The sequence below is a fragment of the Poecilia formosa genome, unplaced genomic scaffold, assembly GCF_000485575.1.
Source record: "Poecilia formosa unplaced genomic scaffold, Poecilia_formosa-5.1.2 Scaffold488, whole genome shotgun sequence".
Lineage (NCBI taxonomy): Eukaryota > Metazoa > Chordata > Actinopteri > Cyprinodontiformes > Poeciliidae > Poecilia > Poecilia formosa.
In genome coordinates, this window is record NW_006800427.1 from 226,944 (window position 1) to 253,282 (window position 26,339).

General features: G+C 41.5%; 1 protein-coding gene across 1 annotated transcript in view; it reads right to left on the bottom strand.

The window, feature by feature from the left end:
• Positions 1 to 5,164: 5,164 nt before the first annotated feature.
• Positions 5,165 to 26,339, bottom strand: part of vwa8 (von Willebrand factor A domain containing 8) — a 66,333-nt gene continuing 45,158 nt past the window's right edge. Inside the window, exons 38-45 of the mRNA XM_007578692.2 lie at positions 19,006 to 19,114; positions 18,712 to 18,868; positions 13,351 to 13,459; positions 11,036 to 11,161; positions 10,465 to 10,623; positions 8,156 to 8,254; positions 7,121 to 7,359; positions 5,165 to 6,030 (exon numbers count right to left, since the gene is read on the bottom strand). Of these exons, the coding sequence (XP_007578754.1) occupies positions 5,922 to 6,030; positions 7,121 to 7,359; positions 8,156 to 8,254; positions 10,465 to 10,623; positions 11,036 to 11,161; positions 13,351 to 13,459; positions 18,712 to 18,868; positions 19,006 to 19,114 (1,107 nt within the window). The 3' untranslated portion in view covers positions 5,165 to 5,921. The remainder of the gene's footprint in view (positions 6,031 to 7,120; positions 7,360 to 8,155; positions 8,255 to 10,464; positions 10,624 to 11,035; positions 11,162 to 13,350; positions 13,460 to 18,711; positions 18,869 to 19,005; positions 19,115 to 26,339) is intronic.

The following is a 26,339-nucleotide window of genomic DNA, read 5'->3' on the forward strand; positions in this document are numbered from 1 at the left end:
TAAGAACAATATCTGTCAGAGAATCACCTCTGATCTGGGCTCTTTAACGGAGCAGAGGCTTTGGAGCGACCAGCGCAGCTGATCCGCTTCTGAGGGGTTTTTCTCCCGCCGAGAGGAGTTAGAGCGGGATCAGGAAACGATCAGAGTTCTGCCATCTTCTAATCACTTCACTTGGTGACATGTTACCTGATTTCAAAAATATTCTCGCAGAGAAATACTAAATGTTTTGTTTGACGACTACAAATAGGAAATAATATGATTCTTTTCTTTGACGGAAAACTACAAATGTCTCTTCGTTTTTTTTGTTTGTTTTTGCGGAGGATCAGTAAATAACTTATTGGTGTTTTACTGGTATTGCGCCTGATATAAATCTATTTATATATGTCATCACATGGACTTATATAAAGTTTTATACATTTTCTTTTCATATATTTACTGTTTTTCTTCTTTAGATATTAGGTTGACTTAGAATGATTCCAAATAATGTACAGCAATGACCTGGTGCTGTTACCTGTCAATCATCAGGGTGGCACTGGGACCCCCGGCCTCCCCTCTGGCTCCGCCCCTGCTGTCCACCCTACCCTGGGAAAACTTCTCTCCTGGGTAATTTTATCCTGCTGCCGGTCGCGCTCCGCGGGATAATTCTGGAAACGTGGAGCCCTCCCTGTTGAGTTGTGTATCCAGTTGCTGCCTTTCGGCTGCGGCGCTCAACAGAGATCAGACATTCTTGACACAAAAACCGGCCACACCAAATCTTTTATTTATTTATTTATTTTTTTTAAAAAGTACCGTACTAGTTCCAGTGGCAGATTATTTTACTGCCACTGGAACTAGCGGCAGTAAAATGGTCTGCCAATCCATTAGTGTTACATTTAACAGCCACTAATTTTTCGCTAGCTTAGCATTGACACTCAGAACGGTTCTGTTCACCAGCTAGAACAGAACTAGCTAGCTGTAGTAGCTAGCTACAACTAGCTAGTACAGTCGTGTAGCTAGTACAGCTAGTTAGCTAGCACAGAAGTACAAGAACATCTCTAAAAACTATAGTTTCATTGACACTAGCTAGTTGTACAGCAAGCTAGTACAGAATCTGCCGTTTCTCTAAAAACTACACTTTACATTTTTATTTAACAAGATTATTTTAGTCTGACACAGCAAGCTACATTTCTTGTCCAAACTACTGTTTCTTTGGTACTTAGCAGTTAAGTTCCACCTGCTTTATTTCCCTGACTTGCTGAAACACGGCAGCGTAATCCTGCCCTCACCCCTGACATTAGAGCTATTTGTTTTTCATCAGTACACGAGGAGTCCGCCAGGCTGCCCGCTCATCTGCCCGTCAAGATTTCTGCGTGTCAGGTGCTCCGGCAATCTGTCTTTGGATCTGTCGGCAGCTTGGCCCAGAAGGCTCCTTGTACAACTCAATTAGCGGCTGAAAGTTGCAGCCGGTTGCTCTGTTTCTCTCTCTAGATGTAATGTATCTTGAGAACAAATAGCTCAACCTTTTTGTCTTTTTGCTTTGTTTGTTCTTTTTTTTTCCCCATTTCTTTCAAGTCTACAAAGTGAAACTGATATTGTTGCTCAGACACTTCTACACACTCACACGCTAGCCCCAGGATAATTAGTGAGCACCACCGTTATTACAGTCTAATGAATTAGCCACAAAGCTCTAGGAACGCCTCCCACTGTGTCTGTCTCTCTCAACCACAAACCTTTTGGCTGATGATGGTGGATAATTACCTCAGTAGACACAACAGGAAATGTTGAAACTGGCTTGGCATTTAAACACTTTTTTGCACTTGAAAGGCCTCTCTTAAAAATCCTGAATAAATATAACAAATGAGTCAGAATTGAACTTATCCAAAGGGAATAAACCTTGTCTGCAGCATCTGAAGCTTTGTCATTGTCTCCGACTGTGGACAAAATACAGCAATAGGGCCAGATTTCTCTTCTCTACACAAAAAACAGTCTCATCATTTGATACCCGTTTAGCCCCGAGTGTAAGAAACAAATGGAAATTTGTCTTTAATCCTTTGAGTCCCAAGTTTCAAATCTCGGCCTGGATATTTTTGCTTAATTTAATTGTATGAAGTTCTTCAAATTTTCCCATTTAGCATTCGATATCTAACAGTTATTTTTGCAATTTACCATCTATTAAAAGATTGCCCCTCATATTAATTTCACTCCCTGCTACGACAGGAGTGAAATTACCGTAATAACCTGATGTTGAAAGCGCAATCTCTCCGATTTCAGAAACTGTTGGAATTTTTCAGATAGCGCAAAGTGTCACGGAATAACAGTACTGCAAATTTGGCTGTGTTGTCGCCCACTTGTTCATCCTAGAAGGGTTAAAGGACCCAACCCTAGTAGATGAGGAAACGGCATTGATCATATCATAGTTGCAACAGGCAAAGCTAGCAGAGTCAGGAGCCATTCTGTGGAAGTGTTGTTTGTGAGCATTAATTTCTGCCACACAAACTAGCATTAAACATGTGATGTATAAGATCCCCCGGGACTCTATAGGAATAAATCAAAATCCAAAGCAATCCTTCACACAAGTCAAACTGAGTCACCTTTGAAATTCACAAACTCTGTTCTGCCCCAGGGTGGATGTATGTTTCATTCTTGGTGTCTGGGAGATTCCCAGTGTAATTCCTGGACGAGCCCCCAATTGCCATAACTTGGTTTAAAGGCTACAGCAAAAATAGAAACACGCCATGTAAGAGTTTCTCAGTAAACATTTACTTCACACAGACTAAAACCAAAGTTAGCCATACAAAGTGAAGTCAGTAAAATTAATGGTATAGTCTGCATGAGTGGAGAGTGTTTCAATAAATGTTTTTATGTGCTTTCAAAATAGTCGATTAAAAGTTGTAGTATGCAACTTTTTCTTGAACATGTCTTATGTATGTTTTTTTTACATATTTGCTAAAACTGTCACTATGTTACAAATTTGTAAAACATAGATATTTAATAAAAACGACATGCTGCCGAACAGGTGCAAAAAAACAACATAAATTCACAAAATTATTATTTAAACTTATAAATAATTTAAAAAAAAGGTTAGCAAGGGAGCAGCTGAATCCATCCTCAGCGATTCAGGACATCGCTGAGGATGGATCATCTGTAAAAGACAAACATCTGGTCCAAAATCCCTACAAATATTTGAGTCACCAGCTGGATTCCACTGATTGTTGCACAGCTGCACAAAACAACAAGCTGACTCACCACCAAGCACTTCAACTTTTAAGTCGGGGGAACCCAGAAAAAACTCCCACCGAGCTCTGACTAATGAATGCTCCGCTAGTCTAGATGGCTTAACCCTCAGTTGCAATCACACCGGGAGTTTTATAGGTGGCACCGCAGATGTGCAACACGTGAAAGCAGGTCTGAGGTTGAGCGTTTCGGTTGTAAACACAGGTTTAATGAACAATGTGTCAACAAAGGAGGAAAGTAGGACTGGCAGCAGCAGCACAGAGCTCAGCTGAGCCTGAAGCCGAAGTGGCTGGATACGGTCCCTGAAACGAACAACAGCTTTCCGCTACAAATGTGAGCAGAACTTTGTCAATATTCCCGCTAATGTCGGAAAAACTGAATTTTGCAATTGCACTGTTTCCATTAAATAAGAAACACAATTAAAGTCACACGTGAATAAGCTTGCTCACACGAAAAGCCATTAAAAATCACGACGCACCATGATTCTCCAAATACATCCTGTCTTCTTCTTCATGGTTTGTTTTAGACATGTGACTTGTGATGTGAAAAAAGTTTTTTGTAAAATACCTCCTCCTGCCACTTCCTGCTGTCGTTATCATTTCCTCCAGTAGTATCATCCGGCTGTTGGTCATGTGACTCGTGTGACGAGAAAAAAGTGTTTTGTGAAATACACCAATTTTGATACAGCTGAAAAAAACCTCCTCATCCTAAAACCTTAACTTTTTATTTGTCAAAATTGACTTTTTTTCATGAAGCAAATTTCTTTTCGTATTTCCAATTTTATGCTCAATGGAAACGCAGCTAGTGAGGATATATTCCTCCAAAAGGAGAAAACCATGTGTGTTCGAACACCCGAAAGGAACAAAATGATCAAAGACCTTGATTTGAAAATCTTATTTGAATACCAGGATGTAGAAATCAAAGAAGCTCAACACGGAGAGCTGCAGCTTGGATTAGCTCTGAATCAGTGGAAAGGCTTAAGAATGCTGATGACAGGGGACGTTTCTGGGATTATGTAACAGTGAGGGTGGGCTGGGAGAGCAAGTGAATGGATCATTAAAACACATGGAAAATGTGACCAGAAGGAAATGAGAAAGAGGCCGAGTATCTGGGATTCTGAGAACTCCTCCGTTTTTCCAGGAGGGAAGCACTTCTGGTTGGATTGGATGGAACAAACTCTCCTGTACAATGGCTACTGGCTGAAAGTTCACCAAGAGCAAAATATCACCTGCAGCCTGCAGGATGTTCTACAGCAGCAGGAACTGTACCTGTCACGTTTAATATTTTTAAACATAAGAAGGTACAGGTTAGGTAGGTAGAGGACAGAAAAAGGACTAACGATTTTGCGTGGTTAAAAATACAAATCAAATTGGTTTCTGAAGAAGCCTGTAACGTGGAGGTGATCAGCCCGCGGTGTTAAAGGGGGAGTATAATGTTTTTGAGCTTTACATCATGTTGTTATTGCTTCATAATAAACATGCCTGGAGTGTTGCCTCGATTCTTTCATTCAGGTTTGAGAAATCCCTGAATCTCTGTGGCAACCATTCAGCTGTGCAAAACACCTGCTTGGACCTAGCATCGCCTTCGAGGACGAGGCTCCTCCTCTGAGCTGCACTTTCAAAGCTTCCACCTCGCAGAGCACGACTCCCACTCAGCTCCTTCAGACTAGCCAGCAACAACTAGCAAACACCTAGTGGAACATCTGCTGAGCTCATTAGAGGAGATACTTCTCAGTGCAATGCTGGTAAAAACACTGTGAAAGGGTTAGCAGAGGAGCAAACCTCCTGAAGGCGGAGCTCCAGAAAGAGCAGGAGTTTCTTAAAGAGACAGAGGCCCAAATCCAGAACTTTTATAACAACTGAAGGTAACATAGATATTTGACTGTGCTATAAAATGACACTATCTGCCTCGTTAGGTTTCTCTGTCACTTTTCAGACATACTTGCACAATGATCATAAACATCAACATGGCTTTATTAAACTGTTTTTACATTACTTTTACATATTAGATCATCTTAAATTAGCAACCATGTACAATTAAGGAAGTGACTACATCAGCAATACCATGAGCTATCATTCTACGAGTAAGACACACTACTGAACTGGTAAAATATCCCAACATGTTGGCAGAGTGTCTCTTGCCCCTCAACCCGTCACACTGTCACAGAGGAATCAATACGGACCAATCGATCAGCTGCTTTATTGATCCCATCTGCTCCAGACAGTGATGCGTGAATGTTAAACATGATGAGCAGGGACAGAGTGAGCATGTGCCTCTTGTCTGTGGAAACTTTTCCTTTTAGCATGTGAGCTATAGTTACCCCCCACAGTGACCAGAGTGTGAGTGTGTGTGTGTGTGTGTGTGTGTGTGTGTGTGTTAGAGTGTGTGTGTTTGGAGAATGAAAGCAGATCTGAGATTCCTTGCAGGACTGAGAGCGTGGAAGGCGCCACGCGGTCCAGCAGCCAGGAAGGAAGACGCTGCTGCATGTTGATGCTGTACCACACACACACACACACACACACACACACACACACACACACACACACACACACACAGAGGGAGAGAATGGGGATTTATGATGTCATCACCAGTGTGTTTGTGTCATGTCAGACTCATTCTGAAGGAAACCACGGCGACAGCAGCGCAGCAGTTTGGACGTCTGTAAGAGAGACGGCTGTGAAAAGTCTCTGTTGAGTCCGTTAGCGGAGTCAGGCGCTGGACAGCATGGTGGACGTGAAGATCTGCTGCAGAATCTGGGGGATCTGCTTGGTGTCCATGGCGACAAAGGATCTCCCCGCTGGAAGGGTCCTCTGCAATCTGAGACAAAGACAAGAAGTGTTTGGAGATTTGTTTTTTTTTTCTCTTTCCTGAAGATGAACACAGAGCAGAGCTTGTTTGGAGTGTGTGCGCGTGGGTGGGTGCGTGTGTGTGTGTGTGTGTGTGTGTGTGTGTGTGACAGGCATTTCCATTAGCGAATTACGGTCTGTGTCCCTCAAACACAGAAACTTAGCAACAAAACAACACGATGAGTAACGCTGGGAATACATTTGTCCACCCGGGAAATGATCTACACTGAAAAAAATAACTCCTACCAAGTATTTTTTGTTTAGTTTCTGGTTGAAAGATTTTTTTTTAAAAAGACAAAACTAACCTACAAGTACATTTTAAGCAACATATAGGAGCTTGTTTTAAATCAATAACTCCTTAATAGTGATGAAAGCGTCCGAGTTCAACTGGCAGATTATTTCACGTAAAACAAGACATTTTTCTCATCATAATAACAATAATAAAAATGTAAACAAAAAACAACCTAAAAGGTAACACTTTATGTGAAGGGGTGTGCATAAGACTGACATGACACTGTAATAAATGTGACATAACATCTGTCATGAACATGAAAGAGTCACCATAAATGTTTATGACTGTTGTCACGAAGTGTCATTCGGTAAATAATGACACTTTTAATGCAAAAGTTAGATTAAAAGTCCATTAAAAGTGTCATTATTTTAATGGATAACAGTCATAACCATTCATGAAGACTCCTTCATGTTCATAACAGATGTTATGTCATGTTTATGACAGTCTTATTCACACCCCTTCAAATAACGTGATACCCAAAAAACACTATCATCAGTCCCAGAAGACAGGAAGCAGCTCTTACATTCACACCTCCGGTCAGTCTAGGGCTTTTGGTTACCCTAACGTTCATATTTCTGGACTGTGGGAGGAAACTGAAGCTCCATAAAATCCCAGGCAGGCAGAAGGAGAATAGAAACCACACTGATGTTATTCACTTCCATCAGTGAATAAAAAACCCCAAACCACCCTGAACCCTGAACTACAGACACGTGGCAAAGCAAAACCCATTAAGACTGGAGAGTGAAGGTGCGCTCCACTCGACCCTCACCTTTCAGCCTGATCACCGAGGGATCCGATGAAGATGGCGAAGGCGTTGACCTGCGGGTCGGAGGTCAAGACCTGGGCGAAGCGCTCCGGCCGGATGCCGTAGCGTTCCAGGTTGGCGTCGCTGAGCACTACCACGAAGTGCTCGTCCGCCTCCTCCTGCGCCAGCTCCTTGATGCTGGCCTCGGTGGCCTCCAGGGTGTAGTCGCCGCTCATGCAGAACTGGGCGTGGGCGTGCATGGTCTGAGCGCGGGGAAGGAAATGTTCATTCAGAAAACGTTGACCAGCAGAACTGTCGGCACGGCTGCCAACTAACAGATCAGACTTCATTTTAAAGCAATAAGTCATTTTAGGAAGGCTTACAACGCATCGGTTGTTTGGTTGAAACGTTTTGTTACTCTCCTCAAACTTTCTCAAAAAATTCAATTTAGAGAGTATGATGTATTTGTTTTTAGTCGTCTTCTTACACTGACAGTCTCACACAAATGCGGTACTAATTTTTGTGGAAAATCTGCCAAAAACTAAATGACATCCATCATCCATTGTCTGTACACCCTTGTCCCTTAGTGGGGTCAGGAGGTGCTGGTGCCTATCTCCAGCTAACGGTCCAGGCGAGAGGCGGAGTCACCCTGGACAGGTCGCCAGTCTGTCGCAGGGCAACCTAAATTACATCCGTTTGATGTAATTTAGCAATAAGCACATAAAAACTGATCTGATTTGATTGGAAAGATAATATTTTACCACATTACTCTTATTTTAAATGTTTTATTTACTATGGAGTCTAGAGGGTCAAATAAAGCACTATGCCGGACCGGATTTGGACTCAAAGCACTGAGTTTGACATGTGGTGTACAGCGTGGCAGCTTGGTTTTACACATCAAAAATGTCGGATCATACCACAATGCTTAACCTTGCTTTAGAGGAAGAAATCCCTTAGATGGACCCATTTAGCAGCAAGCTCTTCAAACAAATCACTCTGACTGCCGACTCCGGCAGCTCACAGGTACTTCACACAGCTGAACTGATTTGGAGTGTGTACCTTGAGGACTTTCAGTCTCTGCTTGTCGTTCTTTGGCATTTTGTCCGCTGGGACCAGTTCGATGTCGTAGCCGTCGCCCGAGTGGCCCACTATGTCATACTGAGTGGAGAAAACAGGGACTGTAAGGAAACTCTCTAAAAAGGATGACATCATGAAAACCTCGTCACAACACATTCTCATGTGTGAAATCATGTGTGATGCTGCAGAAACATGACTTTGTAACTTTGGAAGAGTCGGGCTGAAAGCGACCAGTGCATGTCATCGCTGTCAGGAGAGACCGCGCCTCTCACAAGCTGTGTTTCCGTTACAAACGTACGCGAAACTTCATCAGTATTCCGCTAACGTTGAAAAATTATAATTTTTCAATTGTGGTGTTTTCATTAAATAAGAAACACAATCAGAGTCATACGAGAATAAGTTTGTGCGATAGTTCATTAAAAAACATCATCCTGCTACAACATCCTGTCGTCGTCTTCGTCGTTTCCGTCAGTGGTAACTTCCGGTTGCTGACCACATGACTTATGTGATGCAAAAAAAAAAAAAAGTGTGTCCTTTGAAATTCTTTCAAAATATACAGTTTTTTTCAAAACTAACAGGTTTCCATTAAGCTAATTTATTTTCGTAATTCCAATTTGCACAATGTTATGGTCAATGGAAATGAGGTCAATGACGATCAGCATGCTTGCAGCTATTCCAGTGCCCAGGTACGGCATAGATGCACCAGTTCTGTTGGAGCCAGTGGTGATCCTGTTGTTCGAAGCACCTGGCGCTCTATAGAACTGATGGTGATATACATTTTTGGTATTAAGCACCTTTTACAGAGGATTTCAACAAAGAAAACTGAAGTGTGTTGTTCTATTTCTGGTTTGTGAGCAGACATGAATTTAAAAATGCAAAGTGACAGACACTCACAGCTAATGGTGCATCACTGCTTCCCTAAACCATTACTGGCAGAATGTCCACCTCAGACTGGAGGTGACATGACGCGTGTGAGTGGCTGCACTCCATCAAATGCAAGGAGTGTTATGCAAAAAGCCCAGTCACACTGCCATCTGATGTAACACACTAAGGGGGTTAGGGTGTGTGTGTGTGTGTGATCAGTTTTAGGCTGGGTTGAGTGCCACCAAGGGGCCAAGAGGTCCGTCTCCCTGCTGCTCTTTTTTGCAGACGCATCTCTGCATGTCTCCTCTCTGTCCTGTCTGTCGTCTCCTTCTCTTCAGCGACTCTACTTTCTAGGCTACAACATGCTTGACCCGGACAGAGAGGTAAGAGCTTCAATCAGTGATGCAGACAGTCTGAGGTAGCTGGATGAGCACAGACACATTACTGTGCTTTAGATAGCTTTTTCGTCAGTGAGGTCTTTTTCTGGTTTTCAGTGGGGAGCACTTCTCTTCACCAGATCCTTTTTGTTGCGGCGTACCCCAAGGGTCCAACTTCGGTCCTATTTTGTTTGTGACCTTTGGGATGTTTAGGAAGTACAATATTTCCTGTTTCAAAAGGGAATGTATCAAAAGCAACAACAAGACTTCCAAGACATGACAGGACTTGCTTAAATTCATTTTTCAATATCTCAACATATGTAGCAAGACAGCAAACAGTTTCCAAAACAAACGTGCGCGAATCTTTGTCGACACTCTGCCAACGTCGAAAAAACACAGCTTCACAATTTTGGTGATTCCATCAAATAAAAAATGAAATTAAAATCACATGTGAATAAGTTTGTTGATGTAATATGTCATTAAAAGTCATGGCAGTGGTGGATGTAAGCAGTTATGAAGTATACTCATAACTCAGCACATCAGAGGAGACGTCGGGATCTGATTTAGGTGTTGGAGCGACAAGCCAAGCCTTCTTGGGAGTGGCGACATGTGATGCGCTTTGGGGAAACTGTAGTCGTCCATTTTACAGAAGACAAAAGCAAAACATCATCCTCCGACCACTTCCTGTCGCCTTCGATAGCAGTAACATCCAGCTGTTGATCACATGACTGGTGTGATGTGAAAGAAGCGTTTCAATGCAGCTGCTTTTTCGAAATTGCAGTTTCCATTAAGGACATTTATTTATGTAATTTCAATTTTACGATTAATGGAAACACAGCTGGTGTGACAGATTGTCGATATAAATTTCCCACTGCTATGCTACTATAAAATAACAAAATAAGCCCAAAATGAAAATTGCATAATCGCTTATAAAACGTCACAAAAAACTGCAGAGATTAATTCAGAGAAACTTGGAGACACTGCATCTGATAAGGAATGCAACACCTTTCTGTTTCACATTGCAGACTCCGTCTTGCTCAGTGTGGTCACCTTGAACTTGTGCTCGTAGCTCTCCAGGGCCTCCATCACCATGCACACGGCCTCCATGGAGCGCTCCAGGCGGCCGTCCACCCCGTTGAAGCGGTACATGCTGCCCGACACGTCGGCCAGAACCCGCAGGCACTTTGGCTTTTGCTGAGGACTGCCCAGCTGGAGGGACGGAGAAGGTCCAAAAACAATCAGAGACAACAGAACCACCTGATGGAGCTTAAATAACACGCCGGGCTGGCTGCTGCTGATTTTGGAGCGGCTTTTCCTAAAATACCTGCCGACTTGAGGCCAGAGATCTAAAACCTGGAGTAATGATTATAATGCAGGCGTTTTGGTTCAGGCCAAAAACATGCAGCTGAATGAGAGACACACAAGAGTGGCTACAACCTGAGAGCGAGCTTCAGTAGGAAAGCAGGGTGCAGTAAAAATCTCCCACACACACACGGCTAAACATAGCACTTAACGGTTAAGGGTTGAAATTATGTGTGTGATGAAAACAAAGATAGTTAAAGTGTAAAAATATCTGCAGCTACAAACGCACACATGCATGCACTCACACACACACACACACCTCTGGGTCCAGCTCTCCCCTCCGCTTATAGATGGTTTTCTCTCCGGTTAGACCGTCGATAATCTTAGCATCATCTAGTTCTCCCATAGCCTGGTTCTTCAGCCACTGCCGCTCCTTGCCTTTAGCCTGAAACACACACACACACACACACACACACACACACACACACGCACACACGCACACACAAAGCGCTCATCAGTAGTGACAAAATAAATCAGAACAAAAAACATTGCATCATTTCAGAAAAGAGAACCAAAAGACAACTAACGGCTACAAAGGGCTACAACTTTTTTAGTAGAGTCAGTCAGAATAAAGGAAAAATAATTTTTTTCTATTTGAAAAAAAATTGAAAGTCATGTATCCTTTCACTTCCATCTTAGTTATTCGTTTGTTACATAAAATCCCAACAAAATCTGCTTAAATTTGCATTTTTTAATGTAACAAAGTAAAAAGTTCACGTTACATGAATCCTTTTTTGAAGCCCTGAAGCATCAAACCTGAACCTTTTAGACAAACTAGTTCAGACACCTTGTGACCAAAGAGGATCCAAAAGAACCAAAGGAATGTTTGTCTGTAGCAAAACACACCTGGGCCGTTTTATGCATTTGTCGCTCCCTCTGAATTTCTTTACAGTCTTTGGGTTTTATATCTGCAGAAGTTTGTTCGGGTACCTTAAAGGGGCAGTACTATCTGTTTAAAGTGCCATTTTATAGCACAGTCAAGTAACTAGGCAATCTTCAGCTGCTAAAAAAATAAATGCAATATGTACATATAGTATATGAAATATTACTTAAAAAAATGTTTGACTTTGAAATTGGGCCTCTGTCTCTTTAAGAAACTCCTGCTCTTTCTGAAACTCCGCCTTCAGGAAGTCATGACAACATGGCTCCTCTATTAACCCTTTAACAACGTTTTTACCAACGTTGCTGGTAAAAGTGTCTCCTATAATGAGCTCAGCTGAAGAAAGAATCAAATCAAAACTCCAGGTTGTTTTTGATGAGGGAATAACATTATAATGTGATGTAAAACTCAAAACAGCCAATTTTACAAAACACTGCCCCTGTAAGAGCTAATGTTGTTTGCTTAAAGCCACACTGATTTTTAGTGTATTGGACATAGCCTATTTGGGAAACTGGAAGTCACATAATTAGCACTTCCTGTTTAGCGGTGCGCTTCTATGGATCGTTTGCATCTTTTCTTTACAGCAGAGAACAGCCTCCAAGTTTTATCAGGAAAAAAACAGTACCTGATAAAAATGTTGCTGTTAGCATATTTAGCATTTAAGCTAGCAGAAATGTGCGTTTAGCCTCCTGTTGTGCTGTATTTTTTCTTTTGCAGTTTTACTCCAACCAGTGGGGGCGAGTTGAATAAAGCTCAGTAACATCAACTATTACTGGTTCATCATTGGGAAGAGTTCTCCATTTGTCCAGCAACAGAGAACGAGGGCAGAGGACAGTTTACGGTTCTGAATACACAGAAAGTCTTCCCTCAGGTCAACGGCAACAACCCTCCATCATTTATTGGACATCCGCCAGCTGCACTAAGTAGTAATTCATATTTGCATCTGTTTGTGCGTGGGAGTCCTTAAATCACTCCTTAGGTACGGCGCAACACAACATGACTTCATGGCGTCTCGTCTGCTGGTTTCAGGGGAATCGTCATCGTTTTTACAGTGAGACTGAAGGGACACGGAGAAACAATAAGCAGCATTTGTGGCTGTCAACACCTGGATGGAAAAAGCTGAACTCACGCACACAAACACCCACCACGACACATCCAAACACAGCTTCACACCTGGACCCGAGAATAATAGAGCAAACCTCGATGCCTCTGCTCTGTAATCACTGCAGCATCATTTTCCCCTCGTCATATGAACACACACACTCACAGAGGAGAAGCTCATCCTGCTACGCCTAAACAAAAGGAGGAAAGTTCAACCCAAAACAATGAAACTGAGACTCTAACCCTGATTTTTTCTCTTTTTTTTGTTGTTGATATCTTTCCTTTCGCTCTTTCGGTCACGTCAGCAAGACAAAAGAAAGCGTTCATGTTCACACCCCAGCATTCTGACCCATTTGCAGGTTAAACAATGGTCACCTCCCGGCTGTATGTTGAAGGCTTTTGAACTTGGTTGTTGGCTCTGAATGCGACTGGGGCTGGACAGAAAGGCCGGATCAAAGTCATCAGTGTTCTTCAAAGAATAATCAGGCTCGTTGCTGATAAACGGCTGCAGGAAAAGAGATTAGAGTCCAGAGACTGAAGGTGGTGAGCTGCCCAACACGGGGACTCACGTGCGCGAAGTGTCAGACGCTGACCTGTAAGCTGTCCAGGATGATGCGCAGGGACTGAACCTGCCTCCTCACTGCGCTGGAGAAGCGCTGGTAGGTAGAAGCGTCGTATTCGCTCATGTCGATCTCCTTCAACCTGAGACAGAGACAGGAGAGACGCAGTTCTGTCAGCACAGCCTGGAGGAACTGTTGGCGTTGCTGCCTTGCAGCAAGAAGGTCGTGGGTTTGAATCCCATGTGCAGGTTTGGGTTTTCCGCCCGACTCAGTGCAAAAGACGATTATCCTAGATAGGGCTGAAACGATGAATCAAATTAATCGTGATGAATCCATCACTGAAATAATTAAACTGCAAAAAGCAAAATTTGACCAAGTATTTTTGTGGTCGCAAATATCTCAATGCACTTGAAATAAGACAAAACTGACATAGAAGAGACGTTACAGCAAGATGTCGACGTTTGTTTTAACTAATTAATTCCTTAATATTGATGAAAAAGTAGCTGCATTGGCAGATTATTTCATTTACGAAATGGGAAAAATCTCTTGTTCTAAGTGAATTTATCTGCTCGTAATAAAATAATCATCTGTATAAGGAATTATTGGCTTTGAACAAACTGTTATTTCTTGCTGAAAAGTTACTTCCAAGTTTGTTTTTCATTTTTCAAGTGTACTGAGATATTTGCACTACAAACTAGATCAAACACTCTTGTCAATATTTTGTGTTTTTGCAGAGCGTCGATTAATTTAGCAACTGATTAATTGTGGAGTATACAGGTGTTTAGTTCTGTAGCTACTTGACTTAAACCCAGCTTTCCAAATAATCAGACGAATCCCATTTAATTCCAGGTTTTTAATGATTTGAAATGTTTAAAGAGATAAAGTTTAAAGACAACCCTCAGTGTGTAAACACATTTTCACTTCAGTGCAGCTCCAGATCTTCTTTCAAAGACAATAACTGGATATGAACTCCCAGCAAACTTGGTGCAGAAAAAACGGTATCCGAGGTTGCCATGGCAGAAAGGTTAAAGGTTAAGATATGGAGCATGTGTTTGTGATCTGTTCAAAAAGCCCCACCTGTAAAGACCCAGGTGGTCCCTGCAGCCATCAGTCAGGTATCAGCCAACCGTACACACACCCCGCTAATGTAAAGGTGCTACCACCATGCTCCGACAGCGTGAAGTGTGTGTGTGCGCGCGAGAGATGAAACGATGGCGGGACGTGGGTGAAATCTCTCCCAGGTGTTTGAAACGCTTGGCGACAGCCAGACCGTGACCACCCCGGCGATGCGGAGGCTTGATTTTTGTTCTTTTTTGTTTTTTCAAAACGCCGGCAGGGATTGGAGGAAGGGTGGAGTCGCTCTGGCTTAATATGTCGCAGCTTGTAACGGATCTGTGTGTGAATGTGTAGACTGTGCTGGCATCAGCCATGCAATCAAAGGAGGTCACAGACACAGACTCACACACACACACACCCTCAGAATAACACACCTGTAGAGATAACCTGAACTAAACCAACGTTTATCCTCCACAACATCAACAGCAGCTGAGTTGGAGCTTCGATGGTTAGCTCAGGCTGGTGCTATTCAGCAAATGGCCTTTTTTTTTTTTGTCTCAACTACAATTAATGATTAATTCATTACTAAATTAGTTGGCAATTATTTCAATAGTAGTCAAACAAAATATGTTTCAATGTTTATGCATTTTGTACAGGTTTGGCTGAGCTACTGCTCTGAATGTTTTTTCAGAAAATGGTCTCTTTTGGTTTCAACTGCAGTTAACGATTAATCGACTACTAAATTAGTTGGTGGCTATTTCAATATTTGTCAAACACAAAAGTGTCCTAACATTTATATATTATGTGCAGTTTTTTGGCTTAATTACTGTTCTGAACATGTTGTTCTTGTAGAAAATAGCCTCTTTTTGTCTTAACTCCAGTTAGCGATTAATCGATTAATAAATTAGTTGACGATTATTACAATAACAGATTTATACGATTAATCGTTTCAGCCCTACTGTTTAGTGGTTGTATTTGATTTTATTTGTGGACAAAGGGCTAAAGCTGAGTTATTGAAAATCAATGCCACACTTTTATTTGCAGAAAAGAAAGAAGAAGAAAAAAAAAACAGTTTCCATCCCAGTTAGCAACTAGATTTGATTTTAAGATAAAGTCCTAATAAAATGCATTCAAGTTTGTGACTCAACACTGTGCATCTTCCCTGCATCACATGCATTCTGAGGAATCAGCTGGGCTTCAGGTGTCTAGTCATTTCTGAGCTACACACACACACACAGATCCTTTGTCCGCTCCTCAGCGTACACATCGCCTCATCTCAGCACAGCGTGTCCCGGGGCCACTTCCTCCGCGCATTCCTGCGTGTGTCTGCGGGCGCATGGCAGCGACGCGCAGAGCGCAGGATCTTGGCTGGCGGGCCGGAGAGCCATTTCCTCTGAATTCCAGAACATCGACGAAAACAGCCGAGAGCGCAGCAGAAACGGCCGGAGGGGAACTCGCCGACATTTCACACACAGCGACCGCAAAAACATCGGGGGAGACACTCCCTCCAGCTGAACGCGCCGGACAAACAAGAAAATCTGTCTCTGTTTTACACGTTGTGAAACGTTTAACTGGAGAGGCAGAGAGCTTAAAGTACATTTTTGTTTTGTTTGCACTGCGGCTTTGGGGTCGGGGTTGGTCCAATAAAAAAGTTGAACATATTGCTTACTGTGGTTATCTTGGAACACGTTGTGTTAGAGATGCTTTGTTGTGTCAAACTGCATGAAAATAGTAAAACTGGTGAAACAGAAACACGTTTTTCTGCTAAACTTGAACTGGATTTCTTTTTTCTTTTCCGTTTTACAGAAGAAAATATTTAACGTTGCCAGGCAACAGAGAGTTTTAAGGCGTATTTAAAAATCATGAGACTCTTCAGATGAGAAACCAAAATTTACAGAAAACATGCCAACAGTTTTAGATTAGTAACTGTGAAAAGAAGCAGGTTTATGGTCTGATGAAATCGACTTTGAACCTTTGAGTCACGACTCCAACTGATAAATAACACTGCATGTCACTGACACACTCAGAGTGAAACACGATAGTGGCAGCGTCATGCTCTGGGTTCACCTTTATTTCCAGAGGTTTTCTTTGAATGGAGTGAAATTATGTTTGAATATCAGCCAGTTTTGATCCAAAACCTTCAGGTGGCTCAAATCATCCAAACATAATGTCTGAAATAATTCTTTAATATTAAGGAATTATTTATTTAAAACAGGCTCCTATTTCTTGCTGAAAAGTTACTCGTATGTTAGTTTAAGTAAGTTTTGTCTTATTTCAAGTGTACAGAAATATTTGCACTAGAAACTAGATCAAAAACACTTAGTAATATTTTGTAATTTTGCAAAATTGTGCTGAAAACAAATCAGTTCGGTTAACACGATAAAACTGGAGGCAGTTTTGAGCTGCGACACATGACTGTGGCTTACTGCTTATTGACTTGTTTCTGCATCTGTCGACTGAAAGGAGGGCGAGGATTCCTGCAGGCTCACTGAATCGCTGAGCAGAGGAGGATGTGCTAAACGTGACGCAGTAATGAAATTCCTGTCCGTGGTTCAGGCTGGTCAGACGGACTGGGAAAGCTCAGCACAGAGGAAACAACGGTTGAGACTGGACTACATTGGATAAATGATGTGTTGATGTTTATCTCTCGTTTCCCATCTCAGGTAACAGAGCAGGACATTCCCTTAACAGCATCTTTCCAACACGATTAAAGTTTAAAGTATTTTGTAAAAATCTACTTTTCTGAGCTTTAGATCATGTTATAATGTTAGTTCCTCATCAAAAACATGCTTGAAGTGTTGCCTTGATTCGTTCATGCTTGTTTGAAATATTCTTTCATCTCCCGTGGCAACCACTGAATGCTTGCTTTCACAAAGCTCCTCCTTTGAGCTGCAGCCTCCAAACTTCCAAGCTTCCACCTGACAGAGCTGCCTTTCCCCTCTCAGCTCCTTCAGACTAGCCAGCAACAATTAGCAAACACCTGGTGGAACTGAACATCTGCTGAGCTCATTATAGGAGCCACTTCTCAGTGAAATGTTGATAAAAACATTGTTAAAGCGTTAATAGAGGAGCCATGAAGGCGGAGTTTCAGTAAGAGCAGGAGCTTCTTAAAGAGACAGAGGTCCAAAATCAGGGATTTAAATTTGGAGGTTCAATTTCTTTTGAGTCATATATATGTCACATTTTTATAACAACTGACGATAACGTAGTTATTTATTGTGCTATAGAATGGCTCTATGTGCCTGGAAATGTCATCATACCGCCCCTTTAAGGTTAAAGTTTGACCACTAGTTATGGATTCTGGCCTGTTTGGTTTACACAAATAATACGTAAGAATGTTGGCCAAAAACATCTCTTCAGGAATACCTCTGTGGTTCCACTACTGTATGTCACATGTCAAAGACTTTCTGGATGGCTCAGTTTTATCAGCGATGAGAGAGAGAAAAATACAAGCTCAATAATAAAAATATTGTGAGACATCGGGTAAAGATGTTCTGAAAACCCTTCCAGTCACTGACTGAAAGAGAAAAAAAAAACAGAGCAGCCAGTTACTGGACCGTTTCTGCTCGGAAACATTCAAAGTGAGTGATATCAGAATCCGCATGTTAGCACAAGATCTGCTCTGAGCTCAGCGGGACGTTGATAGACAGACAGGCGGTAAATGTAGAGGGGGAGGAATCTGGAAAAATGAAGCTAGTGACAAGAAGAGATAAAAAGAAGAAGGAGGGAAAAAAAGAGGCAGAGAGGTTGTCCTCTTCATGTGAAAGCAGCCAGTGTGTTTGGAGGGCCATGCAGGAAAAGAGGGAGAGGAAGGGGGGATGTTTGGAGCGAGGGTGAACAGAGACGGCCTTCATGGTTCAGCTGCTGAGAGGGCTGCCCTCTGCTCCAGACTGAATGTATGGGCTCACACACACACACACACACACACACACACACACGCACACACACACACGTCTCCCAGTGGGATCACCTCTGTCAGACCTGGAGCTCCTCCACTCAGAACTTCCAGAACCGACACCTGCTCCACATTTAACCACTGAGGGATGGGTCCAGAGTGAAGACAGAGAAATCCACCGCAAAAAACTTTTAGAAGTTTTATGTTTCTCACGTTTAATTCAGTAATTATTACATGAATTTAGCATAAATGCTGCCTCAGACGTTCTGATTTTATACATCCAGGAGCTCTGAGAGGGTTTCTTTGCAGGAGTTTGCTTCTGCTCACCAAGTTGTCCATTTTGCATTAGCTATCTGTGGTAGCCATGCTAGTTATGCTAGCATGAGGAGCAGTGGCGCAACTACATATTATTCAGGTGGATGCGAAAACTTCCTGTGTCCTACCGTTCCTTGAAGGCCTTCTCGGCCATCTCGCGGGCCGCTCTGCGGACCTCCTCTGGAACAGCGTCCTTCTCGGCCTGGGACACCTGGTACACTTTGTGTCCAGCATCTAAGCGGTAAGGCCCGCCTTTACCTCCCAGCCCTGCAGTGTCTCTGCCACCTGAGGGGAAGAAAAAAAAGAAAAGATTTACTGGACACAGTTTGTGTTGCATCCAGTGTAAAAAAAAAAAAGGGGGAAACATTGGGAGTAAGATGGAATTTGAACATGTTGGACGTATAGCTAGGAAGACTTGTTACCGGTGCCTCCGGCCCACTGGTTTCCCCCGACGTGAGGAGCGTTGTTGGCGTCTATCTTGCCGTGTTTTGGTGCAGAAACGTCCAAACCGCTGTCCCTCTGAATCGTGATCTGAAACACAAATGAAACTAGATTTTTCTCCCACTGTATGAAAGTACTTCTAAAGCTAAGAATCAACAAAAATCGCCCCAGATGGCTTTCGAACCAAATTTAACGAGGGACAAATAATTGAGCCTTTTACTTTTCCGAGCTCACACGATCACTCTGCACTCTTCACTTCCCCAAATGACATGTAATCGACCACACATTGAACGCCGTTCTGAGGTCTGGGCAGGGAAGATGCAGCAGACTCCGTCTCTTTCTCTGCAGGAGACCGTTGGAGGGGAAAAAGTGGATCCACACGGAGCTTAACGATACATTTTTTTTGGTCGATTTCTCCATCAGATCCAAAATCAGCATTCTGGCTTGGACTGTGCGCAGAGGCAGCCAGACTCTGAGGGTCGCCTGCGGTTCAGCTGCGTTCTTACAAACGGAAGGAATCTTTAAAGGACGGAGTTGTTCTGAAAATGTGGATGGTTCTGACCCGGATGTTTCTATCCATTGGCTGCGTTTCTATTAGAAACGTGTGCAAAACTTTGTCGATATTCCACTAATGTCGAAAAAACACAATTTTGCAACTTCCGCTAAACAGGAAACTGAACTAATATCACATGTGGATAAGATTGTTCATGTGAGAAGTCGTTAAAAAACATGCTGCAGTGTCGTCCTCCTACCACTTCCTGTTGTCTTATTCATCTTTTCTGCCAGTAGTAACATCCAGTCGTTGATCATGTGACGGGTCCCATGTGAAAGAAGCGCTTCCATTGCAGTTTTGTGAAAAACATACATTTCAATGTGGTTGTAAGAGTTTTCTTGAAATTGGCTTTTTTTTTCCATCAAGCAAAATTATTTCCAAAATGTTAATTTTATGGCTAATGGAAACGCAGCTACTGATTCTTTAGTTTTTATTCATGTGTGAGGAGATACACAGAGCCTGCGTTTCCATTGACCATAAAATTGCACAAATTGGAATTACGAAAATAAATTTGCTTAAAGGAGACACGGAAATTTTGGAAAAACTCCTGTTTTTCGATAAAAAAAATTTGTGCTTTGATGAGATGATCTATCAGCCATATGAATAATTGTGTGTTTTGCAAAACTGCAAAAGAAACACTTTTTACTGCATCACCGGATGTTGCCACAAACAGAAAAGACGAAGACAGGATGACAGCGCAGCTTGTTTTTTAACGACTTATCGTGTGAACAAAACTATTCCTGTGTAAAGATTTTAACCGTGTTTCTTATTTGACGGAAACACCGCAATTGTGAAATTGTGTTCTTTTGACATTAGCGGCATATCGATAAAGTTGTGCACATTTGTAATGGAAACCCAGTGAAATTGATCCAGATTTGATGCAGCAGCAGTTCAGCCTCGGGCTGATGCCCAGAGAAGCTCAGAGCTCCGATCCAACGCTGCCGAGTCAGCACGGATCGCCATAATTAGCTTAGATTAGAGGAGCCAGTCTGATGCACGTAGTCTCATCTCAGATTAGGACAAGTTAAGAGCTAACCTGAACTGAACGGCACTGACGAAGGCTTTTACTGATTAACGAAGAAAAGTTTTTGGCTACATCTGTCAGAGTGTCCGAGCAAAAGATGTTTTTGGAGAAACACTAATTCGATGTGTTATAAAAAGTCTCCTCCATTCTACTTTAAAAAGTAAATCATTTAAAACTGACTCTTCGTGCCGACACTAACAAGCATCAAAAACTGAAGAGAGAGTCGCAAGAACACATTTTTATTTTTTCTGAAACTAAAAATCAGATGAAATGCGACATAACCGTTAGCAGACGATTAGAAAACAATCGGATACGAGCGCAGTGGTGTCTTCCCTCTCTCTCACAATCCACTTTCCTGTCAGTCTACTGTGAAATAAAAGCCACTAAAGCCAAAAAAAAAAAAAGTGATTTTTTTAGGGGGGTGAAAAGATCAGAGTTGGGCTGTTCAGACTGCGATGAAAAACCCAAATGGATGTCACATTAGGGCAAAAGAAAGCGGATTTGTGTCGCTTTTGCCTGCTTTTGCCATCGATAAGTTGTGATTTAAACAGAAGAAACTGCAACGTACTTTTATTTTTTTTTTTTAAATCATCAAGAAAAATCCTTCCATCTGTTCTGGAATTGGTATTTGCTAGCAAAGTAGCAGCACTCGGCTTACCTGGCTCTTGACTTTGTGCCTGGAAAAGAAAAACTTTTACTTCTTGCTCTTAAAAGCACCAGCAGAACATGGACTAGTTTCTGTGTAGCAACAGAGCCCTCCATAGCTCCAGTATTAGTAACAATCAACAGGAAGTGTGTGTGCAGGCAGATGAATCTCAGTAACCAGAGAGAAGTTGGTTTCAAAGCTCTGCGGTTTGGTACAGGGTCAGGGGTCTGAGCCTCTGGCATCAACGTGCTTTAAATGCTTGGCTGCTCCGGGTTCACATGTTCTGAACGAGTCTTTGTGAATGTGGTGTGAGTCGCCCGCCCCAACCCAGGCCAAAAATAGAACCACCACCGCCAAGTCCAGCACCGGCCGGTTCCTGAAACCCCTCCGTCCGTAAAAACCCATCAATCACAGGGGGGGACTGAGCCAGCAGGATTTCCTCTACGTCATCTTGTTCCAGTAATCCACACTTGTCATCATGTTTTACATAGATCATATTGTCTGACAGACCAACACACGACGGTTTCATGAAGCTGGCAGTGGATTCCATTCTGGGCTCGTCAAAGAAAGGAGGCGATGAATACCTGATGACTCCTGGGTTATAAAAACAACGAGTGATGCTTTAGAACGAGTCCTTTTAGAGACGCCACGATCACTTCAAGTTTCAAGTCTGGATGTCAGACTAAAGCACCAACACTTCAGGGTGGTGAGAGACGATGCGCTCCACTGGAATGGCAATGTATAGATGTGAAAAGTAGGACCAAGTTCTATCAATTATGGGTGTCAAAAGTATGTACCCAACTGTTTTAAAAGTTTACCTTCGTCATCAAGTTCTTTTTGTACCGTGCTTTTCTGATTTAGCTGCAAAATTCACTAATCAAATAATTTTATTCTCTTGATCTTACATAATGTGATGTCACTACATCAACCAAAGATCTTTAGATTCAGTTTGAACAGTTTTTACTTGCATCAACTGGAAACATGTAACTGCTGGGTGGTTGCCGAAGTTTCAGGTTGGTTCCTACAGACAACACGAGATCTTTTCCCACAAGGCTTTGGGAGACGTTAGCCAATGTTGGATGTTTTAAGGAAATGCTTCTGTGTTTCAGCCTGACTCCTATGCCCAGAAATATGTGGAATCAGCAGAGTTGTATCAAACAGAATACATCTTGTACTTGAAGGAAGTCTTTCAAACTGGGGTTGACGTCGGATTGGCCAGCATCCACGACCAGTTCCTGAGTTTCTTTTAAACAATTTAATGAGTTTTAATGAGGTTATTTTTCATACATTTTGGAAATAATTTATCATAGTCTTAATTTTGAAGTTTCAAAAACATAGAATTTTAACAGGGGTGTGTGATGTGGCGTTATTGCATAATCATGTCTATGTACTGAGCAGAAAGTATTGAGTTATAAAGACAATCTATCCTACAGCTTAAATATTTTTTTTCAGAAATTAATTTTTGAAAATGTTACACATGTCCTTTATTCTCTATTCACACTTAACTTGTCTCTTTATTCTCTTTGTGTTATGGGAGTTTCTTCATTTATCAGGATGTGAAATTAAGACCCATGTTTTTATTTTAATAAGAAAATAACATTTCCAAAAAATTAATTATAGTTTCAAAATGGAAAAGTGACAAACAATATTTAACTGTGCAATATCTTTTTACATGGCTGTTAAATGAATCTTTTTGGTTATGATTACTGTTTTAATTACAGCCTAATGTGTCAATTGTGACACAAAACAGTTAAGAAAACAAGGTGATATTTAAAATAGTACAGTCTTATTGAATGCTTGTTAAGATCATCCAATAAACAACTGTATTTTAAAAAAAACAAATGATCATTGTGTAATTATTGCGTCATAAAGTGAACCTCAGAGATTTCAGATTAGTAATTTTCACCAAAGTAAATGTGTAAGGCTTCTGACAGGATGACGTAAACCAGACTGTCATCAATCAGGCTGTTGATAAATGATCCATCTGTAAATAAAAGGCTAACGTTGACAGCTAGCACAAAGAAAGAGAAGTAAATCCGAATTGGAAAGGCGCATGGATCTCGGGTGTGTGGTTCTGAGAGGAAACTCTCCTTTTTACGACTGTGGGAATCAATGTCAGATTCCTCCCTCACATCTTTCTTTCCTTCAAACACTGAGGCTCCCTCTGTCTCTCATCTCAGGTCCACGCCTGGTCTTGTAGGATTAATAGCCTCATAAATTTCTGATTCTGTCTTTCGGCGCCTAAAGACAGAGAGCCATTTTGTTTGTGTGTGTGTGTGTGTGTGTGTCTGTGGGTGTGTATGCAACCAAGCACATATTAGTTCACTCCTGAGTGCTTTATGTGACTATATTTATATATGGCTCAGTGTGAGTGTTAGCATAAAGGCATGTCGCTACATGAAAGTCTGAACATGTAGCAGTGGGTTAAACGTATAGCAGGGTGTGATTCAGACAGAGACCATGCTTGTAAAATTGTACTACAAGATGTTTTTCCATCAGAAGCTCAAAGAAGAAAACAATCTTTAGTAAAACTTCGTCTTAAAGTCGCTTGACTTTACTCACACAATGCATTAGCTAGTATTGCTAGCTGACTGCTAGCAGTACTAGTTTCCAACTGTAGTTTGACCTTAACATGACTAAATATTTACAAAAGGAGGGATTTATTTCACATTACAGCCCAGTAGAACTACGACTACAACTACTAAAAACTAAACCAAACTATTTTTAACTAATGATAACTGATTCAAACAAAAAGTCACAATGAAACTAAACTAAACTACAATGAAAAACCAAAAACTATTATAACACTGGTACCAATTCAGAGTGGGTTGACTTGGCTCTACTCAGTTATAAGGGTTACTTGTTTTCCACTAGTAACGATTAAGTGTTTTTTTTTTTGTTTTTTTTTGTCATCTTATTGCAACTGTACTAATCTATTTGCGCTAGAAAATAGTGAAAAATACTTGGTGAGATTTGGGTTTTTGCAGTGTATATGGAATAGCAGGACGTTATAACAGCCACAACAAACAACATCTGAATGTACAAATGAGTCCACTCAGCAATACTGCAGGCAAGGTATCAAAGCATGAATGTAAGTAACAGTTTTATTGTTTTTAATGTTTCAGATGTTGAGATTAAAACTATTCAGTCCAGCAGGCAGAGATGTTACCAATGTCTCACCTACATGAAGGTGTTGCAGTTTGCTTTTGAAAACAAAAACAAAATCATAAAAACAATGTAGGATGACCAGAAATGTCAAAGGAAGCTGATCACTCATATTCCTTCAAAGGGCTGTATTATGTGTTTTCCAGGGATATAGTGCCATTTTATAACTAGAAAATGTAACTGTGTTCCCTTTGGTTGTCATAAAAATGCTAGAAATTTGACATTTTGACGTAACGTCTTGAAATTAGGCCTTTGTCTCATTAAGAAGCTCCTGCTTTTTCTGAAACTCCTCCTCCAGGAAGTCATCGCAACATGGCTCCTCTATAAACCCTTTGACAACGTTTTTACCAGCGTTTCACTGAGAATTAGCTACTATCATGAGCTCAGCTGATGTGCAATTATATCGGGTGTTTGCTAATTGCTGCTGGCTAGTCTGAAGGAGCTGAGTGGAGGAAGTTGTGGGGGAGTTGAGCTCTGTAATATAGAAGCTTGAAAAGTTCAAGGAGGAGCTCCATCCTCGAAGGCGGGGCTAGGTCCACCCAGGTATTTTTGAATAGTCGACTGGTTGAAAAAATGCTCCAGTTATGTTTTTGGTGAGAAAATAACATTTTAACATGATGCAAAGCAAGAAAAAAAGTGGATTTTCCATAATACTGCCCCTTTAAGGCATGCCAAACAATTTGCTAAGTTGAAGTTGCTTAAATGTTTTTGAAAATGATTATTAAATAAAAGGGTACAGATGGGGTGTCTCATTAGATTACCAATGGAAATAACTACTAGTGGTGTACAATTCTGCAGGTTTTTACATAGACTGAAAAATATTCACACTGAAAGAAAATGTGCAACCCAAAGACCATTTTACTAATCATTCAGACTCTTAGTTTGAGTTAGTATTCTTTAATACAGCACATCTGCATTCAAATGTATTAAGTACTCACTGTACTGTTAATATCTCCAGAGAAACCCTTTGGAAAATGTTTAAAAATACAGAAATGAGTGAATCAAATATCGGAGAGATTAGAAGTGGAGATACTGTAGCTACTTTCCGTGAGAGATGCCGATTACACAATGGTCTGCCCATATTTGAAGAGGGTGCTGAGGCCTGCAGGATCCAGCATGTGTATGCATGATAACCTGCTTTAGTACGGGGACAGCAGTCAGGGAAGGAAAATGGTGGCGTGTGGCCAATGACACCAGCAGAAAGCAAAAAAGAGATGACTGAAATAGAGGCAGAAAAAACATAACACAAACATATTGTGCAGTTAATTGGGAGGCTGACTAGATAGCTTGTTTTGACTGTCATTACGCAAAGCTGGAAGCCTGCAGGGAACCAGAAGTAAATAGATGAACTGCGTGCAGATATGATGGCTGTCTCAGATGGATGCATTTGTCTACCAAAGGCGTTGTGGATGTTACTGAGCTGAACAGATCCCACAGTGTCTCATTACACTAATAATCTGTGAATTATGTTGATTTTTTTATTTTATTTTATTTTATTTTTTTACAGTTTTTGTCTTAAACAAGACGAATTAAAACTGAAAGTGTCCTTAATACTGTTGAAGAAGTGCTAGGTCTGTTGGCAGATTATTGGGGCCTACCATAGCAATGCATAGGAGAGCATGCATGCAAAACAAGGCATTTCAAAGCCTCCATGCATGGAGGGCCTCAAAATAACTGCTGCTTCTTTCACCGTTAATGCAGCTCGTACCGCTCTGTGCACCTATCACTTTTCTGAAAAATTCACCTATTCTTGTTAAGTCATGAGTAGTGAAAGATAAGTAGTATTTCAAAAGAGCAGTAGAAATTGTATGTTTTTAGAACAATAACATTATTTGTTGTTAATCCGTTGCTAAGAGACAAGTGGATTTTCTGGTAGCCAAGTGCCACGAAGTAAACATCTGATTTTTACTTTTGCAAAAGTAAAAAT